We start from the raw sequence: 22,829 nt of genomic DNA, 5'->3' as shown, positions 1-22,829 counted from the left end.
CCAAGAGTCACTGGCAAGTCCCACCAGAAGGCACACCACAATAGGAAAACATTCCTTTTTTCTCTGGTATGTGATTTTTTATTTGTATTTAAAAAGCAACAAAAACCCCTTATCTCCCAATACACTACTTGTATTTTTCTTTTCTTAGTAAGCCATAATGAACTGTTCTTCCCCACAACGCTTTAATTAATTTTACCTGCATTACAGTTGAATTTGGTATTATTCAATTGGTCAAAGCCAGCTACTCAGACAACAGCTCACTCCATCTGTACGGGCACTCCCCTAAGACAGGCACAGACACTATACCCACATGCTTTATAGACTGACCAGAATATTTCTTCTTTCTGTGTCTTAGTCAATAATTGCCTCAGGTAGAATTTTTACCTTTTACCATTGTCTACTTTAATACTTACACATATAAAACCCACGGTAAGTAAATTACATGAAATAAAAATATGATTGCCTTCTTCCCTAAGAACACTTTGAAATGAAATTAAAATCCTCCAAGGCTTAAGGCCTGTGTCCTATTGATGCAGTAACCACCAGCTTGCAGGAGTTCCATTTACATTTCCAAACAGATCAGAGCTAAATCCGTAAGGCACCACAGTCCTTTCCCCCAGGGTGATGGTAGGTGCAAATCAGCATCTCCGGGCAACTTCTCCAAGGGTGGTGAAGCTCTCTCCAGCATTTATTTTAGCAGCTGTTTTCTCTTTTTCAGAAGTGCATCTCTAAGAGCCAGCTAACCACAAAACAAGAGGGGAATATTCAGGTAAGGAGCATAACTGAGAAAGCAACACTACCACATCAGAACTCTTTTCAATTTCTTTAACCTCTGATAAAAACACTAGGAGCTCATCAGCTCAGACAGGGAGCAATGCAAATGCTAACAATGAGAGAGGCAGAAACACTGGGGTTATGTACCCAAACTCCACAGTACAATTAAAGAGCTAGGCATGACCAAATCCTACACAACGAAGATTAGAACAAACTACTTTGACTCACTTCAAACAGAAGATATCTAGAAAGTTACAGTTCAGCTGAGAAGCAAGTAAAATTGGTGTTTCGTGAAGTATTAGAAAATTAATTTTCAAGGGGGAAGGAGAAATTTTTACAAGTGCCATTATCACCCTAAAGAGATTTTACTGTACATAAAACTTGTTTTAAGTAATAGCTTAAAACGTGTAGTACTGTGATGTAGTACTTAAAACACAGTAGTACTGCGATGCAGTAGTAGCTCCTGGTAGAGGAGCTTGCTCTGGACTATAGCAAGCAGGCCATTTTATCTTACCACCAAAAAGCAAAGCAGAATGCAGTGCCATACAACTAAGATCCTCCCACCCACTCAAAACACTCAGGCTTAACAGACTGGTGCTGCAGCCTAACTTTCATGGGGAAAAAAAGTATGAATAAATGCTGTTTATGCATTAAATTTGAATTTAAAACATCAGTAAGGACAAAATGCTTCAAGATCTTTTTTTAGAATAACTGAGCCAAGTATAACTGTAAACAGCAGGTTTTTAAAGTGCCAGGATTGTTAATTTGCAGCCTATTGTGTGTGTTTTGAGAGCTGGTTTCAATGTTGTCAGCTTTAACTGAGGTGAGGCAGAATGATGCCAAATAAGCATGTACAGAGGACATGTACTAGTACTAGACTACATGCTCCTGATCAACAGAAAAGCTTCAGATATTCTCTACCGAGTCTACTAATAGTTCCTGCCTTGCCCTTCCTAAGGCAAGAAATTGCAGACAAATATCATTTGGATAAAGTGTATGATCCTGGAAACAACTCTAAGTTCAAGCTGCATGTAAACACTTGCACAAAACACCATCTGGGAAGAAAAAACAACTGGATCATTGGATTATTGTAGAACGCATTTGGTTTCTTGAACGCATTTGGATGAATCGAATAAGTAACACCTTGTAAAACCCTAGACTGGCAGGGACTTCACCACTGAGAACTGCATTAGTGTCAAACTACTGCTTAACTGAACAGCTTTTGCATCTATTCCTCAGGAACATTTATGACAAGCTATTAGATGACCTCTATGCCAGGACACATGAGTCTGTGATAGGTCAGACTATGGAGAGTGAACAACAATCTGCAAAGCAGCTCTTCCTCTGGGACAGGAGTGGGGCAAGCCAAGCCACAGGCTTTCTCTGAGTTACAGCAGCAGCACCTCAAGCCAGAAAGTAGGCAGCACCACACTTGTACCACACATCACTGCTCACACTGCCCCATCCATCTCCAACATGAAACATTACCTGTTTCTCCCTAAAGGAACGCTTGTTCTTGGTCCGGACACTATGGCTGTACCTCATCATCATGAAGTTCTTGTTCTTCTGCTTTTCTTTATTGGAAGAACTGGCAAATGGGTTAATTTTGGTTTTCTTTTTCACAAATTCTTTTCTGTCTGTTTTTCCAGCCTAGAATAGACAGTGCAATAGAGTAACAAGGGGTCATTTTCCTTCACCTGCTATCAACATCACCTGCCTGATGGTAATAGGTTCTAGGGCAATAACAACAAATCTGGGTTCGGCATGACTGTGTTCATACATGGCTTCTCCCATACTGGCTGTATTTCTTAAGTCACAGTGAAAATTGCATCTGTTTGCATTTTCATGGTCACATGTGACCAGCAGGACACCATATTTGTCACAGCCAAGATGGAACAGCGAAGAACCAAACAAATCACCTCTCAAAACCCACATGGCAGCTTGGCACCTACCTTTGATATGCAGCGTCAGCATTTCCTCCTGCGGAAGACAAACCCAAACCCAGAAGGATAGGATACAGGACACACCAGTACCTCACCTTTGCAGTTGCCAATCTGGTCTCCTTGTCTGACTTGGGCTTCTTATGCAGATGTTCAATATCTCTGAGCGAAAGCAACTCCCCCCTACACACAAATCCAATAAATGTCACCACACAAAGCTTCAGCTGGCAAGAAAAAACAAGATGCCCCCTTCACCCTTTGTCTCTCACCATCAATTTAGACACAAACACTTCTTGTTCCCTTCAGGATGCTCCTCATGCTTGGGATATCCATTACAAAAGTCACCCACTTATTTTTCAAGTCCTACTTTTTTTCACCAGGTTTAAGAAACACTGGAGCTATAATCAGGCAGCTACTGCTACAAAACACCCCCTCTCATACCTCTAGGCCTCAACAAGTCAAACAAACAGTCTCAGACCTTTCACAAGCTCCTCATGATGTTTTTCCCAGGTATAAGCCAACCCCCAAGCCCAGGATCCACTCTAGGCTCTGGCTGTTACCAGGGAACACTGATCAGCAGCAGAGCTCTGTGCCCTACTGCAATGAACAGCTGCATCAGGAGAGGATAAGTAAGAAAAAGCACTCAACAGCCCATATCCTACCTGCCCTCCTCCTCTTCATCATCTATTTCAATATATTTCCGCTTTGCAGCTCTGCCAGGTGCAGAATTAAGTTCTCTGGAAAGCTGGGCAAGACGTATTTTCTTGAAGTCTTCCTGAGTTAGCAGCCTGCTTGTACTGACTGCTGCAGCTTTGGCTTTTCGTTCCTCTATTGGCATGCTTTTCACTTTTTCTGCCTTTGGAAAAGAAAATGGTACAAAACAATCAGAGCTTTGCACCCCACTCCTGTGCCACAATCCATGATCCTTGCCTCCCAAATACAGAGCATGCAATGGCAATATTGTTGGGAAATGCTACAACCAGATGTCAGGATTTTTCCTTGTCTCATATCCAACATCTAGTGTCTGAATGGAGTGCATGCACACCAGATTTTAGGAGTACAAGCTCTCAGCTGATTATCACAGCTCCGAAGGCATTGAACCCTGAGATATAATTCCTCCTTCTCCCCTCCCACCCTTAACAGCATGTGTACTTCAACAGCACTGCTGAACAGCACTTAAGCCTCACTGCTTCACGACAGCTTGCTCTGAAGGCCTGGGTAGGTATTTAAGAGCAGCTACATGAGGGTGAAGAGCAAGAGGATCTACTCTGTGATTAACAAGACTCGTATGTACTTGGCATAGAAGAGACTTGGAACTCACTAATTGTTGCTGCTCCTCATCCGAGGAGTGATGCACATCAATCCATTCTCCATCGTCATTGTCCTCCTCGTCACTCAGGCTAGCACTTTCCCAGCCATCTGCTCACAGAACAAGTACAGAGCTGTTAACACAAATTCATCTTCACTACCCCAATTGGCAATAATTGATGCTGCCATCAATTATCAGCCTGTTCTCATTGCCTTTCACTTATTTCACCTATCTCCTAACTTCATTTTGTCCTGGGACAAAAATCATACTATGCTCTGCAAGGCTCAGTTGTCATCTCCAGGGCAAGATCCTGAAAACAAGGTGCATTTGGGACAGCCTGAAGCACCACAGGAGTTAACAGACTGATTACCTCATAAGCAATAGTGTTCCCCACTCCCAGTGATCTAAACCAACTCAACAAGAGAAGTACTGTGGTTTATAGCTGGCTTAGTTCAGACAGTCAAAGCACGGCTCTTCACTGCTGTGCTGGTTGTAGTGCCAAAGGTAGCAGCTGCAGCAGCCAAGCCCAGTGTTAGAGTGATCACTACACAGCCTACATTCCTCCAGCCCCTGCAGCATCTTCAGGGCACTCAGACTTCATTCACCAAACTCTGCCTTGCTTTTAAAGACTCTTCCATCTCTTTTCCAACTCAGGCATGGGTTCCAGGGTATGTAAAGCATTTACACAGGAACTGAACTCAATAAGCCAAATATAATGTCCAACTACTGTTTTGGTGTTCTACAATATTCAGAAGGTTTTATTTAGGAGAAGCTGAACACAAATTTCACAGCTGTACTGTCTGTTCCTCTGCTTCCCATCTCAGTGTGTATCATAAAAAGCAACACAGTACCAAACCCCACTGACAAACTGCACTTACCCAAGGACAGACATGTGTAAGACAAAGCACAGCAGGAAATGAAATGCACAAACACCAGGTTCCATGTCCACATAAAATCTTAGTGACAGTGATGCCCAAACCAGAATTTTTAAAGAAAAAAGGCCAACCTTCCTCTTGAGTTCCTCCCTTTTCCTTTTGATCCTCCACCTCTAGTACTTCTGCTCCTGGAATGTAGTCTTTGGCATCCAGTTCTCCATATTCATGAATCCTGGCTTCCACTGAGGCCTCGGTAGGCTTACCCTGTACATTAACAAAACACACATTGAGCAGGCTGCTATTGTAATATCCACCAATCCATGAAAATACCTAGAAGAATAGGAGGGTGTGGCTCCAAAGACCTTCCCTTACTCCATGTGGCAGAGTTTAATAACTCAAGGTCAATGTGTCTTGGAAAACAACTCAACTTCAGGAGCATGACCTAACCATGAGTTAGATGAATGTGAACTAACAAAACGTGGATAGCACACCATGTCCAAAGGCAGCAGGCAGAGGAACAACACAAACTTGACTCCACCTTCTCAAGAGGATACTGAGACCAATTCTCATCATTTTTGAGCACATGGGTTTTTAGTGAGTGCAAAACACATGAAACATTTACCCTGAACTTCTTCTGCAGCATCTCTGGATTCAGAGAGCGGAACAGGTGTATCAGAGTTCTTGCGGACATCATCACATCTGCCCAGGAAATGAGACAGTCAGGAAAAAACCAGAACTCTGAGCAAAACAAAAGCCCACACAGATCTCCAGCAGTGTGGAGATTTTACAACTGACTCACATGTTCTCTGAGCTTATGGTTCCCTCTGATTTCTCTGGTATAGAGCACAGCATTTCCTCAGGGCTAACTCTTCTTAACAATCCCTTCTCTTGCTTTATTTTTGTCAATTAGTTCCTCTACCCTTGACTGTTTTGTCTGCCATGGCTACACACTCCAAATAGAGAGATGTACCCCAACCACTCAAAGTGGTCTCAGCCCATATAAACTAATTAGGACAGCACTTCCATGAAGGTTGTAACTGAAGATCACATAACACAGAAAAAAAGAAAGTTTAAAGTGGTATCCATGTAATATTTACTTTTATTTTTATGCGTCTTGTACTGAACAAGGTCTTGGAGCAGATCTTCAGTCATGGCTAAGGGACACCTTGCAGTGATTTCTTTTATTGCGTTGATCCTAAAAATAGGGAAAATCAGTTATTTTCTCAACACCAGTTAGGAGAAAGTGCCACTTACAGAATTAATTACCTGAAACTTGAAGAACCTTATACAGCATTTATACAACATACAGTGTAAGAGGAGAAAACCATCAAATACTCCCAGCAAAAAAAAAAAACCAGAACATTGAAGCTAACATACTTGTAACTCAAGCAGCTTCTTGAAAGCATAGCACAAGTAACAGGAATAAGCAGCAAGTGATTAAAAAAACCATGTATGTTATCACATCTGGAGTTTGACATGACTCATACAATTCTGTACCCACCCTACAGTCATGACCTCCCCAGAATTCTTGTCTGTGACAAAGTTGTTGGCAATGGTCATCAACACTGACTGGATAATCTGAAAATAAAAAAATTCCACATATTTAATCAAAACACACATCAATGTTATTAATAGACACATCCTTTTTCATAGAAAGACATCAGGACATGTCAGTACAGCCCACAAGTATCTTCTAAACACAAGTATTTTCTAAAATTTTCTTGCAGAAAATAAACTATTTCCCCCCCCCTTTATGAAACAATGCCTTAGAACTTGAAAAAATGGCTGTAATTACCATAAGCTTTTCCAACCAATCTGACCAATTCCCCTTCCCCTCCCCACACACACACTCAGTTGCATTTCCATGCTGCCCTGCTGCCCATTTAATATCCATCACAGGGAGAACACTGACCTCAGGTGGTACCAGCTGATGTGAAGCCTGTGCAGCAAACAGAAGAATCTTTGTCACTTCTGGAAGAAAAGGAGGAAGAAGATACCAAAACATATTGCTGCAGCTTGCTCCAGCCAATAAACACATCCTTTAAAACTCAACAAGCTGCTCAGTCAGGCCCAAAACCATTCAGCCTGGACTTCTTTGGGACAGCTGTTTCTCCTCTCCCACCAAGCATTAGGAACTCCTGTGGCCTCCACAACAGCCAGCTGAAGCAAAAGGAAATGCTCCAGAACTGTAGTCAAACCCCAGTAAAAGGAAGCAGCATAAGGCAACCATACTTAGCTTAGCTGGTCAGGATTAGGGACTCACATTGCTTTTATTCCTTTGCTCAAATCCTCAGGTAAGGAGCCCTGAGTGCACACAGCCTCCACAGAAGATCAAAGCACTTGGCACTTCTGGCAGTCTACTCCTGCTTCCCACCAAACCACTGCTACCTGTCCACTTCCACTGCCACTTCTATCAAATGCCTGTACATGAGACATGAGGGATCAGCAGTACCTGGAGTAGCTACTTACCCCTCTGATGGGGCTGGAGGAACCTCTGAACAAAGGGGTAGAAATTAAAAAGAAACAGCTGCAAGGCAAATTGCAACATATTATCTTCTTGTCTTAGAACTTGAGATCACCTTCATAAGCTGATACATGGTAAAACCATCTCATTCTAGTGTGCTCCCCAAATGCCTCAGATTTTAGAGCCAAATGTTGTCTCCTATGTTGAGTTTCATATTTGTGGGACAAGGAAATGAACTGCACCAAGGTAAATACAGCTGCACCTAGCCCTTATCACTTAAATCCTTAAATGCCCAACTTGCACTGGATTACTCTTCACTTAATTCAGCGCTAATACTTTATTACTGGAGAGTCCACATGAAATCCTCCAAGTGCAGTTTCCTTCTTGTTCAGCACCACCTGAAAACTCTGTGGTCAGCATGAGCAGCTTCCCAGGAAGGTCTTGAAGCACCAAGTTCTCCTCTATTTTTTAGGTTCAGCTCCTCTATTCCAGACCAATAGCTTTTCCTATGAGAGGCTTACTTAGTCCCACCAAGTCTGTACCACTACCATTGCATTATGCCTCCTGGTAACTCCCTGACCATTCCTACACACTTTCGGACATAGAGAAAAATTAAAGCTTATTTTCCAGAGGAACAAGGCCAGAACATTCCCACAACCACACCAGGCCGGCTACCAACAGACCACCCTAAAATTATCCAAGTACATACCTCATGTATTCCAACAAGCCTGGATATTAGGTCCATGAGCATCATCTTCACCTCAAATCGCTCCTTGCAGTTCTCCAGCTGCTTCAGTAGTTTCTCAGCAAAGTCTGGAAGAGGCAAAAATGGTTTTGCAGAAGACAATGAGCACAACACAGAACTCAAATGGGATTACAGTCACAAGAGGCAGTTTGATTTGTTCTTATTTTCAAGGCCCAGTGCCCTTTCACAGAAGAAATTCAAGGTGACCAAAGCACTTATTCCAATAGGTTATTTCCCTTCTCATATGCCTAAAAGGCCTGCTGTGCACAGGTTCAGCAGAGAGAACCAGATGTTCCCCAACACCGTAAGCACTGGGTCAGCACTGAAAACTGAATGTTTAGATGCATTTTGGGTTGATCTGAGAACATAAGATCCCCAGAGGTTCACTGGAACAGATGACAACCAAATCAAGTGCTGTTAGATTAACCAAATTGCACTAAGAGAATTCACTGCACACTCACCTTGGGGATCATGAATCAAGTGAATGGCAGAGAAGTTGAACACCTCTGGCTTGCTCTTCTTTTTCTGCTTCTGCATGGAAATGAGTAAAATAAATTTCTCTTTTTGTGAGTAAAGTCCTAAAGTTTCAAGGTTGCTGTCAAAAGATTGCTGCCTCTTGAAGAAGATCTTAAAAACTATCCCTGTTTTTCAACCACAAGCACTATCTGCCATCTGCAGCTAAACAAGCAGGGCAACAACAGGACTTCCGTACTAGAAGGATTAATCCAAGGTGATGGGAAGTCAGACAGCCCTCTCCTCACCTTGAGGACCTTCATGGCTTTCTCCAGTTTCTTCTTGCGCTTGGTTGTTTTCTTGTTGGTGGCATAGCGCATCATCAGATCCCTGGCCGTAGGGCCATCATCCTTGGGGAAGGAACACAACACTCAGGTGACCCAGGCTCCAAGTGGCAAGCACAGAAACAAACCACCAATATTTTTCAGTACCCCATACTCTGAAAACTATCCCCCTTACTAAGCTTCAGAACACATAGGTACCAGCATCTAAAAAAAAAAGAGCTTAGTGTTTCTCTTTTAACAAAGAGCAAAGACATCCTGGGGCCCGATGTCAGACACTGAAATTGTTTGTCAGTCACAGAAACATCTGGTGACAGCTAGACAGGACAGTGAGTAGCAGCAAGGCAGATAGATTGACAAAGCCAGAGTCACCAAGATGACAGACCCAATAACAGGTCTGAAAATCAGAGAAGGGAAATATTTGGTCACAACACCCACCTCAGACTCCGACTCGCTGCCCTGTTTCTCATCCTCATCTTTCCCAAGAAAAAACTTCAAACTAGCAACTAACACCTGAAAAGTAAAATGAGATCATGTGGGACAAGCTGACAGAATTTACAGCCACCCGACATCCACACCTTGAGCCATGCAAAGACTTAAACAGTTTTTTTTAATAGGCATAGATCTGAAAATAAAGATCAGAATATAAACTATGGATCAGAAAATAAACCAAGTTACAGCCTGAGAGCCACAAGTGTCTTACAAACCCAGACAACTTTAGCTGCCCATCATTGCTCAGAGGCAATCAGAACCAAAGAGCACCTAAGTTGGCACAAGGCAAAATTCAAAGCTGCCAATTGTCTTATCATCCTGCAAAATCATTTCAATGCAGCTGCTCCATGTCAACACTGTCAGGAGGCCCGACACAGGCAAGAGCCAAGGTGATGCTCAGAGCTCTCATCCTGCATTAATTCAGATAATTTTGATGGTTAGGTTTTTAGTCTTGGTTGGCTGACTGTTATTGAATGGAACCACTTTTGGACCTTCACAGGTCCAAAAGTGGTTTAAAAACTTTAGAAACTTGTCTCCAGCCATAGGACAAGTTTTTAAAGCCTTCAGAGCCAATGCAGAAGGCCCAACATTCAAGTCAGGCCTGCTGCTCTCCTCAGTTAACCATAGGCTCACAGTGCTGATATTAAGGAGGTGATATCCTGATAGTCTGTTCTGAAGAGCAGTGAAAAGAGCATCCATACTCCCTGCACCAGGCTACACTTGTTACAAGATAAGCTGCCAAGCTCCACCTCCTCCCATGAGGGTTATTTTGAGAATTAAACAAGCAACAGACAAATCAATGAAGTTTGTTTGCTATAACAGCATATTAAGTTACATTCACATGAAGAAGGTAGCCAAGGTAACATCCAGGGTATGAGTGATTTCTGTCCTCACCTTGGTCACTTTGGAAAAGCAGGCAGTTGTGATTACATTGACTGTTTTGGCATCATTCCTAGAAAAAAACCAAGCCATATCTCATTTCAAGTCTGGCAATTTTATCTTCTCAGAAAATTAGTTCTCAGCAAATATTTAAGTAACTCATTTCACACAAGACATTATTTCTTCTCAGCTCAATTCTTTGGTACAAGTTACAACCCCACTGGGGTACAAGTAGGAAATCTATTTAAGTCACTGTCCCCTGCATTGTGTTGTACTATGTGCCACAAAGGACGCCTGTGTGCCCCACAGTAAGTGGCAAATGGACACAAGCCTGCCAGACCCACCAAATATTCCTTCTGTAAAGCTCTATCATCACATCCAGAGATATCTTGGCAGCAGTAGGATTGCTGTCTCTCAACATGGTGTACATGAAGTTCTGCAGTGCCTACAGAACAAGGTGAAAACATGTCTTTAGAGGTCTTCTACAACAGCAGCAGCTCAGTTCAAAGTACACAGGAAAGCTAAAGCACCTACCGTGTTCACTTTATTGTTCTTGTGTTTGGCGTTAACATTCTTGATGTCTGTCACAATGTGAGTGTACAAGGTCTGCAAGTGGAGAGATGACAGGGAATAACACACAGGAACACACACCCTGTGCCCAAGCACTGACATAACCCAGATGATCACCTCTGAGAACATCACTGGCTTACAGCAGGAAAAACGAACAGGAAGGCATCCTGTGGAGACTCATGGATTCCAAAATCATACTGAATTCACAGTACAGCAAGGCAGGACAATGAACAGCATCAAATACTGCTTCAAATCCTGCCCCTGCCTCATTCAAGCCTGTTCTGACAGCCAGGTTTTTCAGCTGCAGACACAACCAAACTGCTCAATCCCAAACAGGATGAGCCTACAACCTGCAACAGCAAGGTGTTTACAGCAGCAAAACTGTTACTAGTCCAACACAGAGCTGGAGCCCTGCCCCCAGCACTGACTGCTCCAACAGCTGAGCTATTTTAAGCTTTACTTTCCCAACCAAGCAGAGAAGAACTGCCTATCCTGCCATTACCCCACAAGCTGGTCAAAACCCACTGGAGATGCAGGTTTTTGTCAGCACACCTTACCTTCCGTAGCAGTTTATCGTGGCATCGCAGCAGTTGAAAGAATAGCTCCAGCAAACTCGTGGGATTTATTAGATTCTTGTTTCTCAACAGGATCAGAGCTTTACAGAAGGTCTGCAAGAGAACCCAAATTTCACATCCCTCTCCAGCTTCTCTTCATTGACAAGTAAACCCCAAGCTCTCAGCTCACACCAAGAGCAGGGTGAGCCCAAGGCGGTCTCACCATGCGCAGGTCGGGGTCCAGGACCGTGTGGTGGTAGGAGAGCAGCTCCTTCAGCTGCTGCGGGAAGCTGGCCATGTGCTCGGGGTAGCAGTGGGCAACCTGCAAAGGACAGGGCAAGAGAAGGCTCTACAGCACACCTGCGCTTCCCTCACAGGGCTGGCAAGGGGCACGCAAGCTGTAAATTTAATTGTTTATATTTCACCAAGCACAGCCTGCCACAGCCCCTACTGCAGGGATGGGGCCCGGGGCTCACCTGGGCCAGGAACATCAGCAGCTCGGCCAGCTCCTTACTGGGCTTGTCCGGCTGGAAGGTGAAGATCTCCACATGGGACTGGTAGTGGTGGTACTGCTGCAGGAACTGCACACACAGAAAAGAGGCAGCTGAGCAACACCCACTCGTACCCCGTGCCCATCCCGCAGCCCGCCCCAGCCACTCCCCGGTCCGCACCTCCTCGGTGTAGGAGGTGGGGTCGCGCTTGATGAGGTTCTGCAGCTGGGGCAGGTTGCTGGGCAGTTTGTTGCCCTGGCGGCCCGACATGGCTGCGGGCACCGGCACCGGGAGCGTAGCACACGACGGCTCAGCTGGCCGCCACCATCTTAGCCCGCCCTCGACGGCCGCCGCCGAGGGACAAACCTGTGCGGGAGGCGCACTCCGGCAGAGCGCCCCCTGGCGGCAGAGCGGTCAGCGGGGAGAAGCGGCTCCCGGGCGGCCCCGCTTCTCTCAGACCGGAGCCTGGGGCAGCGGGAAGAAGCGGCTCCTGGGCGGCCCCGCTTCCCTCGGGCCGGAGCCTGGGCAGCCCTGAGGGGTTAACCACGGAGCGGGGCCCGGCCCGGACCGCAGCTGCCCCCTCTGCAGCCTCCCGGGGCAGTTAGCCGCAGCATCCCGGCCTTACCGCTCCAACACAGCGCTGGCTCTCCTCCCCTCTCAGCTACTTAGAGGGAAAACGCTTCTCAGTACATCTCAAATGGTCACTAAAGAAGCAGCATTAGAAGGTAATTCTCATTGAGGAGAAAGGGTTAATCCGTGTTTAGTCTTTTTTAAGTTTAGCTTTTGATCCAGAGAATAGAAAGCAGACCTCTTCATTTGCATTGCTCATACTTTCTTTAGACACCTACTTATTTATACTGTAGAATAATTGTCATTCCTCAATACAGTTTACTTAGCAAATAGCAGTAAATAAATTTGGTTCAAGAAATGCTCTTAGGTTCAGCCAGACAACATCTACCAGAGTAGCATTAAGGCATAAATTGGGTACAGTACAAATCCATTGACACAACTGCCCATTTAAGTCTCCACCACTTCTCTCACTGGCAAGCTTTTCACCTTGTTGGCCAGAATCTCAGAGCCAGCTGCAGCCACCTAAGCACATGCCTGCTACTATGGACCAGCTCAGGTGAGCTTGGGCTTTCCTGTACCTTTTAAAGCAAGTAAAGCACATCCCCTTCAACATACCTACACAGCCCACAAAAAAACGTTTAGCATCACTTGGAGAGCAAAATAACTGCAAATATAAGAGAAAAACCTGTTACCACATGCATAGAACAACAGCAAGCCCTCCATCACCAAAAGAGTTAAATTAACACTTAATATATTTACATTGCCAGTTATTCATTTGGTTCATTTGCTTTAGCCTCTACTTTGAGGCAGCTTTACTTTACTGAGCCCTCCAGCACAGCCCTTGAATGACCCAGCCAAGGAACCCACTTGAGCCTATAACCTCCATGGGCCATCCCTATTTCAGCACCCACAGCTCAAAGTTTTGCAAAACCAAAACACCATTACACAGGCTTAATTCCACCTAAAGAGCAGAAAGAGAGCTCAGCTTCACACTCCACTGCTCCAACACAGTTAAGTCACTGACTGGCTACAACACATTTGCAGCTAAAGTGAGGAACAGCCACACTACTTAAGAAAGGCAGGGAGCAAAATAGCCTTATCCACACTCCAAAGCAAAATAATAAATACTCATTATCCCTACAGGAGCAAGGCCATTGCTTGGATTTCTACAAAGGCAATTAACAAGGTTAGACAAACAAACTAATTCAGTCTCATTACATACAAATAGAGCACAAATAAAAATTATCTTCCTAAACAATTTTTACTCATTTAATATTAAAAGATGCATTATTAAACAAACAGCATATAAGACATTATTCTCTATAGTGCTTTTAATGAAAAAAATCCCAATTTTATGAGCTTTTTATCAAAGTTTTTTACTTAGGAAGCCACAAAACTCAAATACCTATAATATTAGCATCCAATTCTTATATAAAATTAATTTATAAAACTAGACTTCATGATTAATTTGGCTTCTAACCAGCATCTTAAAAAATCCCAATAGCAAACAAACAATTTATATTAAACAAATATACCAAAAGTTAACTCACCACCACCTTTATTGCTCCTAAGAGAAAAAATGGGGGCCCTGGTGTGAGCATTTATACCCCAAGCCTGTTATCTCCTGTACACTGATTGGGCTGATTTTCATTACTAATTGTTTTCCAGTATGGACCTATTGCCTTTTGTAGGGACTTTTTCTGTGAGTGTATTAGAAGGTTTTTTCTTTTGTTGCTTAGTTGATATGTGGGTTAAGCATGCTCTAAAAGAAGCAAAACAGAGAACCAACACACTCAAAAGAATGGGTTTTGTTCTTAAGGTAAATTAGGCTCTCTCAGAAAGTGAAAAAAAAAGGGCAAGGTGTTACTGAAGTTGCTATTAGGGCACTAAGGTGTTTCTCTGCTCTGTGTTTCTATATTTTGTCGATCGGTTAAGCAGTAGTTGGGCCTGCACAGTTCATGGATGGGGTACAATTGCACGTGATGCTAGCCAGGGAGTTTGGGGATGGGCAGCTCTTGGCTCTCTTTTGCTCTTGCTGTAATCAGCCCCAGCTTTTTATCCCATTAAGAGCTGGAGAGCTGGAGTTTTTACAATGTTTGGGAGGCTTTATTTGAACATGTTTAATGTATTTGATTGCCAGCATTTCATTTCAGCTCTGTGTCAGTTCCTGGCCCTTAATGGCTGTAGGGAATTTGTCTTCCTGGAGTTAATATTTGTAATTCTGTAATTGAGAACAGGGTCAATGCTTTTTTCCTTAAAAAAACCCCCAAAATTAAAAAAAATCAAATCTCTAAGTCCAACAGAAATCTTTATTTCTGGGTCATGACTCATAAATTATTTGCAGATTTGAGACATAGGAGCTGTGTTGTTCTGTTCAAGGGAACAGGGGGATGTTCCTGTAATGGCTTGAGAAATGCACAGTCACTTGCAGCTCCAGGGGGAGAAGAACAGTCTAGCTGATGGTGTGATGGTGCTGATGGGAGGTATTCGTGTGGAACCTGAGGCTTTTCAGCCTCACCTTTGCTTGCTGTGGCATCCCTTTGCCTGCAGCACAAATGTTTCTTTCTCTGAGGGGAGGAATTGTTGCACATCATTATTCTAAGGTCGAACCCAGCATGTGTATAGCAGTAACTGAATAGCAGAGGTTTGTTGAAAATGACAGACTGGTTTCCTAAACGTTGCTTGAGTACCCCCAAAGTATGAGTTTTTAATGAAAGCCTTTAAATGTCTTTTCATGTCTTATGAGGAGTAAAGAGGTGGCATGGAAAAGACCTTTAATTTCTCCCTCTGAGGTTACTTCATATCTGTGATCTAATAGCTTGTAACATCACAGCATTCTGAGACTGGGGAATGGTTTTGAAAATGAAAATGTCTTTGAGACATATTTTGGTGGGTTATACATACCCACTGCAATACTTAGGCTGCCAAGAGGCCCTTTGCTCCTGGTGTTTCTTTGAATTGGCTTATTTTTGCATGAAGGAGAGGGGGAAATGGTGTTTTTGAAAGTTTGTTTTTCATAACTGTGATATAACATCAGAATAGTTTGTGTTAATCCTTCTTTGTATCTTTGCTCTTCAAAATTTGGCCCCACATGATTTTATTTCTTTAGGACAGACACCTTGCACATGAATGAATATCCTCCAGATTACCTGTCTTAAAAGTACTCTATTCAGGGGTGGTGAAAACTTCTGATCTGTGGATTGCACTTTCAAGAGTTAATTTAGGTGATGTTTGGATTTTGAGACTCAGATCCTGCACTGATTGGGAATCAAAGCAGCTCAGTGATGCAGATCTGATCTTAAAATGATAAACCAGTTCAGCCTCAATCTGTCAGAGGTTCTTCAAGTGCATGGAAATATTTCTATTCTGGTATTTTGGGAGACTTTGCCTGTAAATATAAACAGTTATTTAGGGAGAGTTTGATTAATTGTGAAAGAGAAAAGAATATGACTATAGGTTTGGCTTCTTTTTATGCCTTCTTATTGAATTGAATACAACACACAGCTTGATTGCAGAAAAAAAGTTTATTGAATGTTTGACTAACAAACCTACAGTTGTGGGCATAAGGTTTTGCTGTTTCATCACTTCAATTCTGAACCCTGAACGAGGGTCCTGTTCTAGCAATTTTTGTTGTGTTTATAGAATTTTTTGAGGTTTTAAATGCAAGATGAGGAAGGAACAAGTAAAGAAATTTGAGCCTACTTGATTTTTTTTTTCCTTTCACCACTTGAACCAGGAGCAGGGGTGGAAGAAGGCAGCAGTAACAGTAAAGCAGTGGGGAAAGTAAAATGCCCAACATCTCCCAGAAGAGTTGAGTATTCCTGGCACAGCTGAGGGCTTGGCAACTTTGCAAAACACTTCAGGGTAGCTGCATCTTTTGATCTTCTCTGAATTTGGGAGAACTGGAAGCTTGCAGATGTCCAAGTGCTAGAAGGGTCTCTCATCTTTTCTCTCAACTATGGTTTTACAACTCTCTTCTAAGGGCGTAAATGCTGCTAATGTCATCAAAGGCCTTGTGTGAAGGTCACTTCAGATTGCTCAGGGAGGGAAGGGCACAGACACTCCTGCTGATGTCTGGGGGAGGCACACAGGAGCCTGAAAAGGACAGCTTCCCCAGAGCTGTAAATCAGTGTAATTCCCTTGACTTCAGGGGAATGCCTTATATCTGCTGGGGGTCTGGTCTGTGTGGTGTGAGACACAGCATGGCATGGCAGATACATGCCAGGGAGACTGAAAGCCAGGAGCTGCTCTTGGGAGATGGCATGAGGCTGAGGTTGGAAATGGGAAGAGACAAGTTGGGTTACTGCAGGGGCAAACATTTGGGGTGTTGCCATCCAGGTGCTGTGGTGCTCTACGTACATTTGGGATAGGAATAGGGGTGCTCTGAGGCTCTGGCACAGCAGAGGGCTGAGCTACTGGGCGAAGCAGGAGTCTGGGGTCAGAGCTGCTGGCACCTGCATCACCTCCCCGTGGTACAGCAGGGGCACAGGGGAGCTGTAGCACTCATTCCTGTCGTAGGTGTAGCATGTCTGAGGTTCTTCACAGGAATTGCCCTGCTGGGCCTGGTGGATGGCCCCACCCAGATCAATTTCTATAGGTTCACAATTTTTGCAGCTGGAAGAGATGGAAAATGGAACAAGTGTGAGGAGTTAGGTGAAAAGATGCCCCTGCTGAACCCCCAATCTTTCTTGCTCATCTCCACGTAGAGCCAGGAGAGTGCTGTGCCCTTTGTAGGTATTCCAGGGGAACATCTGGCCCTCTGACATCTTTTAGAGCTGCTGAGGGTTAAGTCTTGGCAAGTGAAGTTAGGAAATAAAAGTACTTACAGTTCACTGAGGCGGTAGACAAAAGTGGTCCTGAGTGGGGACAAGGGGTCCGAGATGTTCTCCCGAGCCTTCAGGGGGACTCTGCAAAGGTGGGGAGAGAGTCACTCGCTGAAAACTGCTTTTTAAACAGAGTCTGCTCTCTTTTGAGCAAATCTAAACTTTCATCTTTTTCAGGTTATTTACATTCTGACCCTTCTCCAAATCTTGGTCCTCTGCACCCTCAAAGGCAACAACCCTCCCCGACAGGACTGCAGCAATTGATAATAAGTGGTACTTGCAAGTGACAGGGCTAAGGTTAATTTTTGTTAAACTCTGAGCTAGCAGATGCTTGAGGCTGATGGACAGGGATGTTTAATTAGTGGTTCTCCTGTTGTGAGCTCTACAGCACTCCTGCAGCTGTTTCCCAGAGATACACACATTTCTGTTAGGTTTGTGTGAGTGGAGAGTGTGGTATTCACATGCCCTCTGAACAGAGAGAGGCAGAGAAATGAATGACCAAAACAATTCTTGTCTCATTTGCTCCTCCTGTGTTTTTGAACATGTGGAATGTGTTGGAAGATGATTTACCTGAAGGTGATTGCTTGATTGGATTCTGGTGGGCATTGTTTATGTTAATTAGCCAATCAGGTCCAAGCTGTGTTGACTGGTCAGCAGACAGTCACGAGTTCTTGAGTTTAGTATAGTTCTTGTTAGTGTAATGCAGTGTAAAATAGTTATAGCATAATAAAGTAATTATTTAGCATTCTGACACCGTGCAGTCAGATGCATCATTCTTCCTGCTTGGAGCTGCCTTGTAAGTACTATAGGAGAGGACAGGACAAAGTCCTGCTCTTGAACTGAGCTCTGTCTCATGGGAGACCATTTAGGCATTAACTATTTTCCCAGGCTTTCTGTCAGGTCAGAAAGTAAATCCAGTGTCATGGGCCCAATCTGGTTTCAGGTTAGATCAACTTCTGACAGGTCATTATCTACTTCCCCAGCCTACTTTGTGAAGTTACTACTGGTCTGCTTAAAACATGGAGATGATTTTTTGTATCTGAAGGGACAAACACCAGAGAGGTTCATGTGAGGCAGAAAAGCTCCTAGCAAAGTGAAATACTCAGGATACCACAGAAAGCAGCCCACATGAAAAGCTATTCACTTCGCCAGTGCTGGGACATCAGAAACAATGCAAAGAAAACTGGTATAACACTGCTCACCATCTCTGTGAAATACCTGGCTGCCACTTACATGATGCGGATGTTTCTCTCCAGGACTTCTTCCTGAGGATTTTCTTGTGAGGGGACAAACTTTGAGGTCACTGTTACGCACTGACACTTATTATTGACCAGCACATACTCCTCATCGATGGGACCCACTGGATAACCTGCAAGCACAGGATAGGCAATCCCAGAATCAATAGCAAAATCCTTGAAAGCTGCTCTAGAAGATAGCCAAAGGATGGAAATGCCAGCAATGCACCATTAGAGCACCTGGATTGAGGTTGCATCAGGAACAAGTGAGTCTCTTAGCAAAGATGTGTTCAGCTGTCTTCCTGCTCAGCTCAGTGTGCTGCTGTGTGTACGGGTGGTGGGACTGGTGACTGAAGTGTTCTTTTACTACGAATTGCTTATGTGATTCCTCTGTCATGCACCAGAACTGCTCGAGCAGTCCAAACCCCAGTTTGGATCTGATCTCTAAACAAATGTCCCTCACCTTGCCAATGTGGCAGATGTGTCAGTTTTCCTTGTGTGGTATCCCGCCCTTCAGGTTCCTGGGGGAACAGCTGCCAAAAAGCAGGAGGACCCAGAAAGAAGGCAGCCCACTGACGTGGCAGGGAAGAGCAGGTGGCCCTGATGATGCTTGTGGTTTGCAGGGAAAACTCCAGTCCTGCTGCTGCTTCTAGCATGCTACTTGATATGAAACTCAGTCAAAGCAGGCTGAAACATGCCAGGTGTCACTCAGAGGCATTTGGGATGTTCCTGATGTTGCATCATTCTTGCTACAGCACCTTCAGCCTGCTTACAAGTACCAGACCCAGTGATTTTTGTCATATGGGGACAGTTTGTTTTGGACTCAAATGGATCTCAGTTCTTGCCTGCTCTGCTTGTCTCTTGGTTTAATCAGAGAGAGAAAGAAGAAATAGGCTGAAAAAACCTGGGTTAATCATGTCTATAAAGGATTTTGGAGTTACTTGGACTTAAAAGCCTTGGTCCTTCCTTCCCCTGTAATATCCTGGTCTCATCTGCTTCCATTCCAGGGTTTCTGAGATTGTTACAGGCACCCTAACTGTGAAAAAGGTTCCAATACTGTGTAAAATGATGCCTCAGTGACCCTAGAGTTCACCTGCTGCTTACAAGTGCTGCCTCTGTGGCCTTGGGCAGCAGTAGACCTGCTGGATATGATTCTCTATGGACTTCCTAGCTTGGGAAGGAAATCACTTTCCTAGCTTGTTCTCCAAGCTTCTTCTCTGCCAACTCATCATTCCACATGAGCTCTTTCCTCTGATGCAGAAGCCTCCCAGAAAAGCCTCTCTAGTCCTTGGCTCCTTGTCTTGGCCTCTCTTTTGGCTCAAGGGAAGTCTCTGGCTTTTTGTCCATCACACAGCTCTTCCTCTCCTGTCTGTGCTGCATTCCACTTAACATCGTGTGCAGTTCTTTCCCAACCCTTCATCCAAAGCCAATGTTCAAGTCAGATCCTATTGGCTTTTGGGTTGTCCCAAAGCCTCTCAGAGCAGGCTTTAATTCTAAAATTAGATTAGCACAATCTTATGCATATGCAGGTTTTGCTGACTGCTCTAAAAATACTGCCCTGATTTAATTCCTTGTGTTATGCTCTTGGCTTCACTGTTAAAGTTACTGGTGCTCCATCAATTTTTCATTTAAGATTACAATGCTAAAAAAAAAGTGATTTTACCTGCAGTATCTCCATGTGTCACCCAGTGAAGTCTCTTGGGGAGAAGGTATTTAAATGCAAGATTTGCTAATGCTGTTCTGAATGTCCTCAGGTTGGATTTCCTGATGCCCGAGTTACTGCACTGAGCTGTTCCCTCCCTCCTCAATACTTATGTGACTGTGTTTTGGACAAAATTTATCAGCATCCACTATTGCTTTGTCCTTTGATACATTGTGAAGCCCAGCAGAACTGCCTGGGGTAGGCAGCAAGATGCCCTCTTGCAAAAGCTGCAGGAAATGCAGGGATGCAGCTGTCTGTGCTGTTGGGATGGTTATCCCTGAGCACTGACTCCATCCTGCAGGTCAGATCCACTATGTGCAGCATGATGGATTCACACTCTCCAGAGACCTGAGAGCCGCACTGAGCAGTGTGCTGGGAGGACAGGCTGAGCTCAGTTGAAATCAAGAGTTTCCAAGAAATTCAGTGGAGTCACATGATAAGCTACAGTTTAATCAGAATAAGTTGGCTGTAGCTGTATGGCAGGATTACCAGGAAGATTTTGGAAGCCTTTAGATGTGGCAGCTAAGCTCCCTAGGACTGCAGGAAAATGAGCATGCACATTTGCAGTTTATTGCTTCAGGAACCTGAGAGAAAAATGCCTAATTATCAAGTCTTAAATTTGGAGCTAGTCATCAAGTTATCCTCCAGGCAGCAATTAAAATCCCACTGCTCTGATGCAGAAACACCCTGAGGAGTCCAAGCACCACTGAAGCACAGCTGCTTGAGAGTGGGCTTTGAGATTTGATTCCTGACTGTTAGAATAATTCAGGGTAAATGACACAAAACCTGCCATTGATGTCTTAATATCCCAGTTTCCCATTTTTCCATTGTTCACCTACCTGCCACAAGGATGATCCCCAAGGAGACAGCCAAGGCAACAGACAGCAACCAAGTGGTCTTCATCTTGCCTTCCCTTCTTTTGAAGAATGGCAGTGGAGAGCCTGACTCTGCCTATAAGGGCGTGTGCAAATGGGTTTCCTAAAATAAACAGCCTGGCCAACACTGGAAAATGTGGCTGGCGACTGAAAGCAGGTGTGTTAATGCACTGAGACTTCTGGCTTTCGGAGAGGAAGGGGTTGCACTTTTATTGTGCTTTTATCTGTTTTTCACCAGCAGGCAACAGAGCTGCTGAGTACAAGGACATCTTGCCATCAGGGCTAGTGGAAGGTAAGAAAGTTGAAGGGACACAGCTCTGTTTCCTAATTTTGAGACATCAGACTTAAAAATCCCTTGAGTCCTATTAAAAAGACCACTTCAGGCTTCAAAATCAAAGTTGTGTTTAGACCAGCTGTGTACAAACCTGAATTAAGGGCTGGATGTGCCCCCAGAGAGCCTGCAGTCAAAGCAGGAAAGGCGACAGGGCAGGGCTGAAAGAGGTACAGCCACTGCAGCTCTGCCCACTGCATTGAGGAGTTCATCTTCTTGTGAATGGACAAGGGACTCCATGGGATTTGTGGTTTAAAAGTGGTCCTGAGTCAGGTGCCAGGAAAACCCTGGAGTATCGGTCATGCAGACTTTTCCCGAAGGAGGCTGGTACTGGAGAGGGCCTGCGATTTTGGGAACATTTGTGTAACTTCTGAAGAGTAAATGTAGCCTATAATGGCCAGAGCTGTCTCTGTAGCATTTGCATGTGTCTTGTACAGAAAAAGCCACTTTTTAAGGGAAACCCAAGCTTAGCAAGGGCCTGGTTGTTCTTGCCAGGCCTCTTCAAGGGGCTGAGCTCTTCTGGCAATGCTGCCAAGTATCCTAGCTCCTGTCACCTTGCAGGATGTCTCCCTTTTTCCAGACCCTGCTGGCTGGGTCCCTAGGGCCAGAACTGTTCCAAGTCCCTGGTGGTGTGCCCTGAGCTTTTTCCCCAAGCACAAACCCCTCACCCTGCAGCTGCATGATGCAATGAGCTTTCAGGCTACATCAGCAGTGCTCATGTGCACGGGGAGCGGGGGACTTGGGGAGGGGGAGAAGATGGGTCACAGCCAACCCCCCGCAGGGCATTGGGCTCTTCCACAGTTCTTTACAAACCTTGTGTTTGCCTTAGGAATCTGTCTGTAGCAGAGAAAAGATGTGGGGTTGTTTCCTTTCCCCATCCCAGAAAGCATTGCTAACAGTTTTATGCAGCCCGCTATCTGAGACAGGGGCAAGATGTTCCCTGTGCCCCATTTTTAAATAAACTTAGCTCACCAGTTCTGGTAGGGGTGTCTCTCTAAAGTACTGTTTGTTTCGGTCACTCTTTTTTGTAAGAATTCTGCTAGGATTATACAAGAAGGGAGGATGCCAGCACCAGAAAAACAACATGCAAGGGAGGCTGGTGCTGATCTGTTTGCCTAGCTGCAATAACAAAAATATGGCACTGGGAACATGCAAGGAGAGTATTTTCAAATGTCAAGGCAGAGACTGAGCAGAATTCTATCTGTGTTTTTCTGTTAACTTTGGTGGTTTTCCCTGGCTGCCGGCGCTCAGCGTATCTGGATTTCGGTTGCTAAATGTACACCTGTGTGTACAGCCCCTTGGTCTGGATATGATGACTGGAGAGCTATTTTCAGCCCCTTCAGCCACCTGCATGTCTCTGGGGATTTCTAGCTAGATCTTGAGAGTAAGGCTTATGTTCTAGACTG

General features: G+C 44.4%; 2 protein-coding genes across 2 annotated transcripts; both read right to left on the bottom strand.

The window, feature by feature from the left end:
- Window positions 1-51: 51 nt before the first annotated feature.
- On the bottom strand, window positions 52-12,217 carry SDAD1 (SDA1 domain containing 1). Its single transcript, XM_066548893.1, has 22 exons — window positions 12,068-12,217; window positions 11,873-11,977; window positions 11,620-11,718; window positions 11,400-11,510; window positions 10,807-10,878; window positions 10,617-10,717; window positions 10,288-10,345; window positions 9,340-9,414; window positions 8,869-8,970; window positions 8,569-8,638; window positions 8,072-8,175; window positions 7,368-7,425; window positions 6,811-6,869; window positions 6,400-6,476; window positions 5,996-6,093; window positions 5,521-5,597; window positions 5,030-5,162; window positions 4,036-4,133; window positions 3,377-3,570; window positions 2,813-2,897; window positions 2,263-2,424; window positions 52-739 (listed from the first exon to the last, which is right to left on the bottom strand). The coding sequence occupies exons 1-22, from the start codon at window positions 12,155-12,157 to the stop codon at window positions 689-691; spliced, it is 2,079 nt and encodes a 692-aa protein (XP_066404990.1). The 5' UTR covers window positions 12,158-12,217; the 3' UTR covers window positions 52-688.
- Window positions 12,218-15,962: 3,745 nt separating this feature from the next.
- JCHAIN (joining chain of multimeric IgA and IgM) lies at window positions 15,963-21,189 on the bottom strand. The gene is made up of 4 exons (XM_066548892.1): window positions 21,057-21,189; window positions 18,514-18,649; window positions 17,284-17,364; window positions 15,963-17,071 (listed from the first exon to the last, which is right to left on the bottom strand). Exons 1-4 carry the CDS (start codon window positions 21,118-21,120, stop codon window positions 16,870-16,872), a joined length of 483 nt encoding a protein of 160 aa, XP_066404989.1. The 5' UTR covers window positions 21,121-21,189; the 3' UTR covers window positions 15,963-16,869.
- Window positions 21,190-22,829: the final 1,640 nt, after the last annotated feature.

This window comes from Molothrus aeneus, chromosome 4 (genome assembly GCF_037042795.1).
Source record: "Molothrus aeneus isolate 106 chromosome 4, BPBGC_Maene_1.0, whole genome shotgun sequence".
Taxonomy (NCBI): Eukaryota; Metazoa; Chordata; class Aves; order Passeriformes; family Icteridae; genus Molothrus; species Molothrus aeneus.
Note: the sequence above shows the minus strand (reverse complement) of the source record. Positions and strands in the feature narration are given on the sequence as shown.